We start from the raw sequence: 12,739 nt of genomic DNA on the forward strand, positions 1-12,739 counted from the left end.
TTCCTTATCATCGTATTTCTTAAGAAAAAAAGCGTTCTTCACCCTCATATCTAAGAGTATCTGTCAGTTAATATACATGCTTCTGATGTCCTTCCTAACCTCTTAAGGCTTATGAATCATTCTTATGTTGTGTACGTAATACAACATGGGCTACCCCTGGGAGCAGTTTATCCTTCCTGCCTGGACTTAAATTGCAGTCTGCAGCATGACCTCGGTGAGATAGCCTTGAATTGATGGGCTTTTATAATGCTATCACTTCCATGATAAGGCAAAAATGCATTATGCCTTTATCAAAAGAAGGAACAATAGGTTTACTATAAGAAGTCATCTTTTCGGTAGCCACCAAGAGCTTGAGTGCTTAGGTGCCTTGCTATTTTTGTTTCATTGATTTCATTGTTCAGTGAAAGAAATCTTCACCCTGCCAGCCTCTTTACTTGAAATTGTTGAAATATTGCATCATTTGGTGATGTTTAGCTGCTGTTTTCTTAAAATTGTTACCACTGGTTTTGCAGTGATGGTCTTAACTATACCACCTGTGTGTAATATGGCATTGTTTATTTATACTATTTGTTAGCAATGTCTTCATCAGACTTGCCTATTTCTTTAATCATTATTTTTCCTGCTAATCAGTGTATCTTTGGAGCCTGCAGAAAGAAATTATATTTTTCTCTACGACATTATGTAGAACTTTACTCTTTTTGGGATTTTCTTTTGTTTGTCATTGATGCTGTTCATATGAACAGGGTACTGCATAGCAAACTATGTTGTAGTAACATAGTTTGTTGAAATGATGGAGGTTACATGGCAAAGACAATAATTTAACTCTTGCAGCCAACCTGCTGGTACTCTTGTTACTTTGTAATCTCAGTGAATAACTTCTTCAATTCTTACTTTATTGCATGGGCTGTGGTAAACTTCCTCAACATAAATCTGTTAATCCTTGAAAATCTAATGGACTGTATTTGTGTCAAATCACCTGGCTGACCATTATAAGAAAAATCTGGCTAGTACTGAGCTGGGATGTTAAACTTGTTAGAAGAGGAGAGTTTCAGGGACATGAAGTTCTGATGAAGTGACTGTAGGGCTTTACAATGTGTTGTGGAAATACTCAATCAGATATCAGAAAAAATACCAGTTCTGCAGTTTATCACTGTTACCCTGAACTGTTCTCAGAAACTCTAAGAGTTATCTGAATTAAGTCTCTGAAAGACCTCAGACTTGAAATTGCTTTAAGGAAAAGACTAATCATGAAGCTCCTTAGTCATTCTTAAAAGACATTAATAAGTGGATGCACATTAAGAAAAATGAATAATTCTTGCTAGGTGTTATGTATGAGTCAGCAGTAGCAGCAGATCACTTCTAACAGGCTTTAGAGAAATCCACTGCAGTTAGGCTGTTTATCTGCCTCATCAAGCAGCTTATTTTTTTTTTTTATTTCCAAATTGTCTTCAGATATTTCTTAATAAAAGAAAGATGGAGGGTGGTGCCAAAAGCCTCTGTTAATTGTTTCCTTGCAGAGAAATTTCCAGCCCAGTGGTATCAGATTAGCTAATGCAGTTATTGCCCAAAATTTTCCTTTTCTTAGCTCTATACCTTTTCTTCTAGTGAAGCACAACATTATGAAATGCACATTAAAAAAGTGCAGATTACAGGCTCAGGTAAATACTAAAACCAGCTTTTTTTTTCTTTTGTATTGTTTTTAAAGAGGGCATCTGAATCTCTAGTAGAGTATGTTAGCTATTCCATAATGTTTTATATTTAATTGTCCTAATGAAGGAGGAGTTCTCTGTCGCTTTTCCTTGGTACAAGACATAATTTGATAATCTTCTTTTAAAAAGAAGGAAAATAAGGCAAATGGATAGTGCAGGAGTTCTTGCTAAGAGAAAGTAATTTTGAATTGATAAGTGCTAAGGTAATTGTTTGATTCAAATAATATCCCATGAAAACATAGAGGAGGGCTCTACCAGTATAGGAGATTAGGAGGTTTTCAGTACCTGAAAGTGAATTAAAATTGTCTATAAACACTTTTGTCTAAAAGTAGATGAAGTTACCCCATCTGGAGAGTTACTGTCTTCTCTGAAATTAATTTCCTAGATATCTAAACACACAAAAACCTGGTTGATTGATTCATGCTGTACTTTAAAATAATGATAGGAAATTGTCAAGGCTGAAAGACACAGTTTGCCATGACTAGGCTTCTTCCAGCAGGTGAGTTAGGTCAGACTTGGTAAATCACTACAAAAGACCTTGGCTCTCAAAATATGGGAGGAGACTGTTTTAACTCCTTTCCATATTATTAAGCTGACTTTTTTCTGGTAATGGAAGAAGGTATGTATTACATAGTAATAATGTTTTTTATTTCATTATATAAAATATAAAAATATGTAAAATAAGACTTGAAATATGTATCCAGATATTCCCTTCAGCAGTACCTGAACCCATACATACATGTCACTTCCTTGGAGCACCTGGTTGGTGGGAATTTATTGAGATCATGTCACTCAACAGGAGTGACTTACTTAACTGATTAGTTACTAGTATTTGAAGGGTATAAATACTGGGAGGGAGTGTGCCTCCTCTAATTACTGATTCCCTTGGCAGTGTGCTGCTGACTCTCGCAGACCTAACACCCTCTCTCTATTTCACATATATTTTCTTGGGTCAGCAAAGATCAAATAGGGAATAAATCTGTCTTTTTAAAAACATGTTTATAGTCACCAGTGTTAAGTGACGTAAATTCATATCCTCATATAAGTTTTTAAGTCCACATAATGCTGGTCTGCCTAGGTCACAGCTTATCTTAACAAGAAGTAACAAATACGTGAGTTACTTTTACCTGATTATAAATAAAGAAACTTTAGAGAACTACTTCTGTTGTAGGTCTGCTTGGATCATCTTAGATGCCTCAGCAGTTTGAGTTTGCTCCAAGGACATTAACAGGCAGGATAATATTCCTCAGTGAGTCAATTGTAAAGATTTATGTTGAGTATGCTTTTCAAATGTGCCTATCTGGCAGAAAAGTATTTGAAGTTAAAACTCTTGTTTCAATAGGCTGACTGTTAGTATTTCCATCAGAAGAAGCCTTGACTAGAAATTGTAATCGGGCTTTGGAAGCAGGCTTTTTCTTGAATTCGCAACTGCTTGGGGCACACTGATACCAGTATATCCCAGTAATAAATACATCTGATGGAATAACACAAGTGTTTTATTTCTGCAGTACAACTGCAAAGTCAGTCACAGCTGCTTTTCCCTTGGCAGCAGTCACGCCAACCAGATGAAGTCCATGTTGTTACAAAGGAGTCTGTGTTCTTCTCCTTAATTACATCTTTATTGCACAGGTCTCTGTATGGTGCAGCAGAGCCCCTTTGTACACTGAAGGTCTGTCTTCTGTCACTGCCAGTTCATTTGAGTTAGTTTGTGCCTTAATCGCTTGCTTGTTTAGCTTTTTGTCACTCTGCTCTCTCATTGCACATTTTTTCCCAGCATACAGAAAACACACAGAAATCTCCAGTAGGTGACAAACGGAGAAATTTTAGGAGAGTGAGCCAAAAAGAGTAGATATTAGTACATCTGTCAGTGCCCTGGTATCCACATGAGATGCAGCCATCTTGTTGGCCGAGCTGTCAACACACATCAAATGATGCAGCTAGACAGGTTGGATGGGGGTGGACTGAAAAATATGGGATTTTCATAATGGGAATATGATGGAAATCTGATACTGAATGCTGAGGTAAACCGGTTTGTTGCTGTGGAATACTTGGTTTTATTTTATATTTAGTATCAGTGGATCCAAACAAGGAATTATTAGTTTGTCCCAGCAAAGCTTTTGCTCTTATTTCAGCACCGAGCAGCTTGCAGCTATTTTCCTTTTTTTTTTTTTTTTTTTTTTTTTCTTTTAGTGTGCCTGTTAAGTTACCCTTTAACCTGTTGGCCATAATCAATTCCCTTTTTGAAATCTCAGCATGTTCTGTTAGCATTTTGGCTGTAGTATAGCATAGTAGTCCTGGGGGCTGAAAGATTACTTTGCTATTTTGAAACAAGACATAACAAGGCATGGATGTAAGGCTAAATTCAAGTCCTTTCACACATTTACTACTGTGAAAATCTTCCATTTTGTTTTGTTAGTTGTGGTTTACTGTCCATGGAATGTGATAGGGGTAGCCAAATGCCAAGCATATATGGAACTAGAAGTCTATCACATAATTCAAATTGTTTTCTTCATTGGGTTTAAAAGCATGTCAGGGTTTAAGGATCTTGAACTTTTAAGTGAATGGGTTTTAAATGTGAATATTCTGTGATTTTTTGGCTCTGCGAAAGCTAGAGTGTTGTTGCAGCAGGAGAAAAGAAGTCTGACATGGATGGGACCAGTGGTCACACTGAGGGAAGAGGGCATCATTTTGCCTAATGATTCTTTAGGGCAGAACTGTGTAAGAGAAAGTTGCCAGATAGAAACAGGGATGGATATTCTTAAAATGATATCACTACAGTGCTGTTCATTTAGCTGGGATTTGTACAGCTCCATGCCTTCTCTCATTTGAGACTGTCAGGTTGCTCTCTCAGGAAATTGTGTTAATTAGTGTGATGATGCGACAATTAGAACATCTTAAATTCCAAACAAATGTTTCCTGTCCAGTAATTGGTTTTCAGTATTTCCTATCTTTCTTACTCTTTGTTTCCTACTCCTATGACATATGATTGTTCTTCTGGAACAATTCCCTGCTGACTGAAATGCATTATGTTGTGCAACACCATAAAATGCTGTGAATTAACTACAGCAATTTCATTTCTTTTAAATAATTGCATCTTTTTGGAGGTGTGACCTGCTTATTTGGTTCTATTTCAGATAATTTGGGAAATAAATTCATTTTGTGTCTGCTGAAGTCAATCCTTTGAGTAGACTGTATTGCATGCTTCTTGGCTTTCAGGAATGCTTCATGGAGTTACAACTAAACTTTGAAAACAAATGCTATTAAATGATACAATGTTTATTATGCCGTTTAACTGATAGATGCCTCCTGATAAGGAAAATGAATTGACAATCAGTTTATCATTATTCTATAATTATGGTTGCTCAGGCATGCTTGCAAGATACATATATTGCTTAGTTATTCAACTTTCCTTAATGTTGAGAGGCTAAATGCTTCGATAATTTAAGTGCTTACCTTTATGGTCTCCTAGTCAATGACAGGGTTATTCCCCAATTAAAGGGAACAAAGAAAATTTAAGGACTTTATTCAAGGCATTTAATACACATATTGAGACCACCTCTTCATTGAAGAGAGAAACTGGGAATCTTCTGGTAGCCATGAAGACTACAAATCTTAAATTGCTCTGTCTCTTGAATTTGAATGTTTAGTTGTGACACGGAGCTTACACATGTAGACAAAGTGGGGAAGACTCTAAATAGCAACAAAAAATCATGCTGATGGAGTTGCATGTTACCCTTCTAGCTTTCACCACCTCCTCACCCCTCTCCTGCATTTTCATGCACTGTTGACAGTAATACTGTGGTGGCTCCTATTTTTGAAGGAAATGTGGTAGCAATCCCTGTTGTATAGAACAGGATGTTAAGCTAAGCTGTAGTAGAGAGCATTGATAAGGAGTCAGTGCACTAGATCCTCTTCCTCAATCTGCTTTTGATTTTATGAAGTTTCCAGTTTCTTTAATGTAATCACTATGTAAATAAAGAAAGGTAACGTTGCTTACTTGTTTACCTTGTTAAAGAACTTTCTAGTCTCATCCCAGTTACTATGGGATGTTCAGCATTTGTGAGAAAAAGCTTATGGAAGAGAGGGGGAGGTTTTTATCACGGAGGTTTATCCTAAAGATGGGTGCATTTTTGCCTCTCTAGGCAAGCTGTGATGTGATGTCTTCCAGCAACTTGTCTACTCTCAGGGAAAGCACAGAACAGCACAAACATCCGGGTTTATTACAATGCACTGACACTCATACAGTGAATTCATGGAAATAACTTGAACTGATCTATGCAAACGCCTGAGCTGTGCTTGTTAAAACTGAGCAAGATGAGGGGCAGGGAGTAGTTACAAAATTGGGTGGAGCCCTATATTGAGGGTTGAAATCTTTGGTTCTGATGAATTTAAAAGGACAGGTTAAGGAAAAAAGAAATCATAATTTGTCACTGGAGGGGGATGTTAAATGTTTGTGTTGTTAGTTCAGTATTTGCTTAAATGATAAAATTGTTCTAAAATTTTTGTAATTTTTGTAATTACTTCCTCATTTTTTTGGTGATTTCACTTCTTTCCCTACTGACTTGCTGGTGATTTTGATTGGTAAGTTTTCAGTAGATATACATTCTATTTTGTATGGAATTATGATTTGAAAAAGGGCTGTAGTTAACAGGCAATATCATGGGTGTCCAGCTTTTAAAAGTAATTTGTAGAACTTTACATTGAGTATTCTCTATAAATAAAAAGGTTATCAAGGGTAGCAGTGCTACAGTAGAATTTATGATTTTTTTCCTTATGTTTGGCAGTGATTGTTAGGTTTTTATATAAGTTGCTGGAATATACATTCTTTTATTTTCATCACAAGTTAACATGGGTCTTCATTTTGAGGTAGAATGACTTGTAGACTTCTTTTTCAGTAACTATAAGATGAGCTCTACTGTCCAGATGTCCATTATGAAAAATTACTATTATAATTGACTATTAGTAAGTATCTGATTAGTATCAAATGTTTTAGTTGTGGAATGGAAGTTGTATACTTCATCATCAGGTAAAAGGTAATTTTTTTTCTGTCTTGAAGTGCAATGAGAGGCAGAATTCACCAGTGACTTCCCCAGGATCTTCCCCTCTTGCACAAAGAAGAAAACCCCTTCCAGACCCCCTGCAAATCCCACATCTTAGTCTTCCCCCTGTACCTCCCCGTCTGGATCTGATTCAGAAGGGAGTAGCACGGTCACCATGTGCCAGCCCAACCGGGTCACCAAAGGTAAATTTTACTGAACCATTATTTCCAGATATAAGAATTTTGAGAAATTGTATTTGCTTGTTTCCGAGGTGAGCTTTCTTGTCTGTTTTATATGGTGGACTGTTTCAAAGCTTTCCATGGATTTTGTTTTTTGCATGATTTTGCTCTGGCCAAAAGAACCTTAATTCCTTCTAGTTTAAGGAAACTGTAGATTAGATCCATATCAATGGAGTCTCTTCTCTTTCCGTAATACCTTATGTAGTTAAATGTTTCTGACTGCATGTGTTGGTCAAATATGACTTCAGTTTGCCTGATGACTATATGGTACTTGGTTATGGTCAGAATTTTAAAGACATTGCAGTAATGGATCAGTTCTGTAACAAACTCTGATTAATGAAAATAAATCGAAGCTAAAGTTTCCTGAAAATAGATTTAAAGGTCATTATCTCATTAAAATTATATGTTTTCCTTTCATGATGATTTATGTTCGATTTCCACAGTGTTCTTACAAGAAAAATATGTGCAGATACACTGCTTTCATAACCTTAAATGGCATATAATAGGACTCAAATTTCAAGGGAAATAATAATGACTCTATAGCCAACAAGATTGTATGCTATGTTTTGTAAAACTAATGATACTAAAGATTCAATGATTTTTTTGAGTGGATAAGCATGAAAGAGAACAAATACTGTTTGTTGCTCTCTATTACAGGTTGATTGTTTTATTGTAATTGCTGTATAGAGAGAGCAAGTTAGATTTAAATTTTTCATTTTTATATGATTAATTCAAATTCAAGAAGTGACTTCAAACCTATGTTCTCATAATAATTCAGTTTGAAGTACCTTGTTTCTTTTGTCAGGTTTTTACTTTAAGGTTGAAAATCAGTATCTTTTTAAGATTTTAGTGGTTTATAATTTAGAAGAAAAAATAGAAGTTTGTATAGTTTCTTTAATCTTCTTTCTTAACTTCCTGAATTATGCAGAGGAATTTAACACATTGAGGATATACACAAAAAAAAAAGCCACATCCATTAAAAATTAGTTTTACAATAGGGTTTTTTGCAGAGTTCATGGCTTTTAAAAAAAAAAAGTAGACCAGGGATGTTATTAATGCTGCTTTAATTTTTTGAAAATGCTTTTTTTATGTGAAACTTTTCCTGGAAAAAAAAAAAAAACTTCGTGGGGTGCAAGGGAAAAAGGATGGGGGCAACAAAGAATAATTTCATACTTCAAAAAATTTATATTTAAGAAAAAAAAGAAAATCTAGTCCTGCCAAAACTACTCCTTCAGGGGAAAAAAACCCTGAAACAATAACTTTTCGATTTTTCTCAAGTTAAAAACTATAATTTATAACTATAAAGTATAACGAAAAATCTGGATCAGGGTATTATTTTCCTGTGTTGACAGTGAAAATAACTATTTTTCTTGACCAGCAGGTGAGTTAAACACTTCTTTATTTGGTTTACTTCCTTTTTATATGCATAGACCTGTAGGTGGAATAACTTTATTTTCAGTTCAAGTCACGTGTTGAGGTGCTGCTTGAAGAAGAGTGCTGGGCTAGCCAGTGAAGTGAGAGCAAATGCTGTTCTTACTGTAAAACTTCTGTGACCTCCGTTTCTTTCAGTGGTGATAATATGCAGGTTTACCGAAGTCCAAGAAAATTATACATTCCCAGGGAAATAATCTTTCCTGTATTTCTTATGGTAGCTGGAGATAAAACATTTGTAAGGACCTGGCCAACTGTTACTTTGTAAATTGCCATTTGTAATTCAGTCATAATGAAAATATTTTGGTTTTGTCAGATTTGTGCTCAGATTTGTGCAGCTACAAGTTTTTTTCCTGATAACCCGGGTTTCAGCTTTTTAGTATTAGCATACATAATTTTAGATCACATTTAACCATTTATGATATAATTCAATTCTTAGAAAGTGAGTATTCTGACAAATGTTTCTTGCAGATAAGCTAATTGCAAGTAAAACTACAAACTAATTAGGTTGTTAGCTGAAAAACTGAACTGCAGTTCAAACAGATTCAGTGGCCTAACAGTGCATGTCATGTAAAGATTGGAGTCATCCCTAGGTATATAATTAAAAATGAAGTAATTGTTTCTTCTTCCCCTTGCTCTCTAATCATTGCTTTTTGTGCTCATTTGCTGTCACCAAGTCATTCCTCTGAGATGTGGATTTTATTTTGTTTGGGGTTTTTTTCTGCATCAGGAAGTCTGCTTTTTCCAAGCACTCCACAGAACTCATTTCAGTAGATGAATAAGTGATTCAAATGATCAAAGCAAAGGATACTGGAAAAAACTATGGGTCAAATAAACCTACCAGAGTTAGCTGTCTTTTCTGCTTTCCACTCCTTTCTTGGGTTACTCCTGCAACAGCAGAAATGGGGCATGCTTTCTGAAAAGGGCCAGGTAGTCTGCAGAAGGCAGGCAAGGCCTGCATTTAGCCTGCTGGCAGGTACTGTCGTGGTGCCAAGAAAGCAGCTCAGTGAGAAACGATAAAGCCGTGCTTGGTCATGAGCAACGTTCATGCCTCCGTGTAACTTTGCTTTTTTGTCACTTCCTGTGTTGTTTAGTCTTCTCCCTGTATGGTGAGGAAACAAGACAAACCTTTGCCAGCGCCACCACCTCCCCTGCGAGACCCTCCGCCCCCGCCGCCGGAGAGGCCTCCCCCCATCCCGCCGGACAACCGGATCAGCAGGCACCTGCACCACCCCGAGAGCGTCCCTGCCAGGGACCAGCCCATGCCCCTCGAGGGATGGTGTCCCAGGGACGTGTTTGGGACAGGTCAGCTGGTGGGCTGCCGAGGCGGGGGTGATGCTTCCCCCAAGCCGGGACTGACGGCCATTTCAAACGTAAACGGAAGGCACGGCCGCGTGAGTTCTGAGCAGGGATTTATGAGGAAACACAGACGTCACGAGCTGCCTGCAGAAGGTGCCAAGGTATTTCACATGAACTGGGTGTTGAATCCTAATTTGACACACTACTGCAGCATTGTCTGGCATTGGCTAACACACTGTTGATATTAGCCAGTGATGATTTGTGGTTTCTGAATCTTTTCTGTTCATAAGCTGCTCATAAAGAAATGATTTGTTAAATACTGTAATTTGTAAAGCAACAGTAATTGAGTTACAATTTTCACAATGTATCACTGTATGCTGTAATAGTATAGCATCTCAAGTCTACTTTGGAAGTGTCATATGCCAAGACTGCGTATGCATTTGCTGATGGAATAGTAGATATTCCAGTTCTCTCTGTTGTGGGTGAGGTGAATTTTGGCCTTTAGCAGCTTCAGGCACTTGCAAAGCCATTTACAGCTGGTCAGGCTTATCTTTGGAAAGAGATCAAATGGTGATGTCCTAAGAAAAAATTCCTAGTTCTGCTCTAATCAGTTTTATCAAGGCAGCTCAGTAATTTATTCATAGAGGTTATTAACTCAAAGCTGCTGCTCTTTTTTTGCTTGAAGACTACAGAGCTTGTGCAAGACTATGTAGCTTGTGCTAAGACGGGTGGATTTGTGGTTAAGTCATGGCAGTTAGAAATAATTTTTTTTCCATCTATTTGCTTTTCCCAAGACCACAAGCTATTTAACCTTTCTATCTCCAGTTACTTTTATTTTGTGTGTGTGTGTATATATATATGGAGCTTTTGGTTATTTTGAAAGTACATTACTGAAATTCAGTTAGTATTGATAAGGGGTGTTGACATATATGATGAAAGGTACTTAAGTCATCTATGATGTTATATATAATTAAATCATCATTATATAATGCTTTTATCATCATTGAGGCAAAGCACCAAAATTTTACTTAGAACTAGGCTGTTATTTTAAATGCTGCAGGTTTTCTTCTGCTTTTAAAAGAGTACTGGGTTTATGTCTTCAGTTGTTCCTTCATGTAGCATTCTTGTTGTGGTCTGGCACAGTACTGAAGCTGATAGAATGAATACTTCTCAAATTAGAATACCCAGTCAGTGTGGAAGTGCTGTTGTAGTCTGGAGAAGTTACATGTGCATACCTTTAACCAAGTACTGTTTGAACTGTCACCTTCAGGTTGTAGATCTAAACCATTTGATTGAAGGAAGCAACCCTGAATTACCATTTCAGGCTGTATTCACATTCATGGGGAAACATGAAGAATTTTCTTCCCTGATTCATATATCAATTGTAATATAAACTTTCGTTATTTATAGAAACCAAGAATTGGGAGGACAATCCTGGGGGTAGGGGATGAGTTCTGGCAGGCACTGTATCACAGTTTTAATAATTAATATATTTAGCATTTTCCCATTACACTTCATCTCTCTCACTTTGCAATCTTGAAATCTTAATTTTCTCCCAGGCAGTTCAGCAGTAACTGAGTGTCTGTCTAATAACTATCATGTGAAACTCCTTCTTTTGGTGAAGTTTTAACATATTCTACAGCTCCAAAATGGGGTGAGCTGAAACAGGCATGAGAGTCACTTCAGCTCTGTGGTGTGAACTCCTGGGAAAGCCTTTACCCACAGGCTTCTCAAGGTCTATTTTGTAATGCCTAGTTGATGAATATCCATGGTGATAGAAGGAGATACCCATTGTAATACTTGTGTGATTTTTAGGTTTTTTCAAATGGTCACCTGATGAATGAAGAATATGATGTCCCTCCACGGCTTTCACCCCCTCTTCCAGCTGGCTCCATTATCCCTAGTATAAAGTAAGTTAACTTTATCTATAAAAGAAAAGTGCTAATTAATGTTAGATAATAGCAGTGACACTCTGGTGCTGAGAGAAAAATGTGAAAAGGAAAGAAATTAACTAACACAACTTGATATGCTTTCCATGAATTTTAATGTGCGTTTTACAAAGGAAATGTAAATGGTATTGATTAAATGGGAGCAGTTCTAATGTTAATTGAACATAGCATGTTTGTATAGGAAGAGAGGATAAATTATGGCAGATCTTGCTCACAGGCATTTGGCAGTGGGAGCAGGTACTGTCTGGTTTTGCTTCTATTACTACAGGAGAAGTGTGGTCAGAGCTATTTATCACAGGAGATGACAGATTCTAGGGAAAGTGCTAGGGCTAAAAAATGTGTTCTGTCACTGTTCTGCCCCTAATCTTGTCAGGCTTTCTGGGCTTTCGGAACGTGGAGCTTTGTCCAGGATTCACACCATCATCTCTTACTTGCTGTGGCTAAAAAACAAACAACCAAATCCATTTTATGTAATTTTAAATATGATCAACCTTCCTAAGTTCCAGAATATGGTTTGGGAAGTCTTGTCATTTCAAGTTGCAGACTGCTGTTAGTCTTCCAGTAAAATGCCTGTTTATTTTTTAAATAAAGATGTTGCTGTCATAGCAAGTATCTTCAGATTCTGAATGACACAGGATTTTGTACAGAACAAGATATATTTAAAGTCAAAAGCTTGGAAGCTCTACAGTGCAGTCTATCCTTTTTTTGTGTTTTTGTAAGGAAATTGGAGCATATTACAATAATGCTATCTTACAACTGCTTTCCTGTGTTCTGTTTGTGGTTCTTGCTGTTAAGTAATATAATTGGACAGTCAGTTCGTATTAGTCCTGAGAACCTTCTCACTATTGTGTACCCATTCAATTTTTGTGTTCGGTTAGCTTTAATATAGAAGACAAATATATTTCAGCATTTTATTAATATGCTGGGTTTTTTCTTCTTGAGCACTACAATAAAGGTGCAGTGGAGCATTGTCTTTTCTATTAAGAAACCTGTTTTCAGGTGACACAAGTGCTGAGGTAAAGTTCTCCATTGCTTCTTTCAGTTCAGAAGAAAATGATAGAATATTATCCAGA

General features: G+C 36.8%; 1 protein-coding gene across 4 annotated transcripts in view; it reads left to right on the forward strand.

Annotated features, from left to right (window-relative positions):
- CBLB (Cbl proto-oncogene B) overlaps positions 1-12,739 on the forward strand; it is a 128,809-nt gene that overhangs the window by 95,005 nt on the left and 21,065 nt on the right. For all 4 annotated transcript variants that reach the window (XM_039557733.1, XM_039557725.1, XM_039557730.1 and 1 more), the window contains exons 11-13: positions 6,766-6,951; positions 9,513-9,878; positions 11,533-11,627. In XM_039557733.1, the coding sequence (XP_039413667.1) occupies positions 6,766-6,951; positions 9,513-9,878; positions 11,533-11,627 (647 nt within the window). The remainder of the gene's footprint in view (positions 1-6,765; positions 6,952-9,512; positions 9,879-11,532; positions 11,628-12,739) is intronic.

This window comes from Corvus cornix, chromosome 1 (assembly GCF_000738735.6).
Source record: "Corvus cornix cornix isolate S_Up_H32 chromosome 1, ASM73873v5, whole genome shotgun sequence".
In the NCBI taxonomy this organism is placed as follows: Eukaryota; Metazoa; Chordata; class Aves; order Passeriformes; family Corvidae; genus Corvus; species Corvus cornix.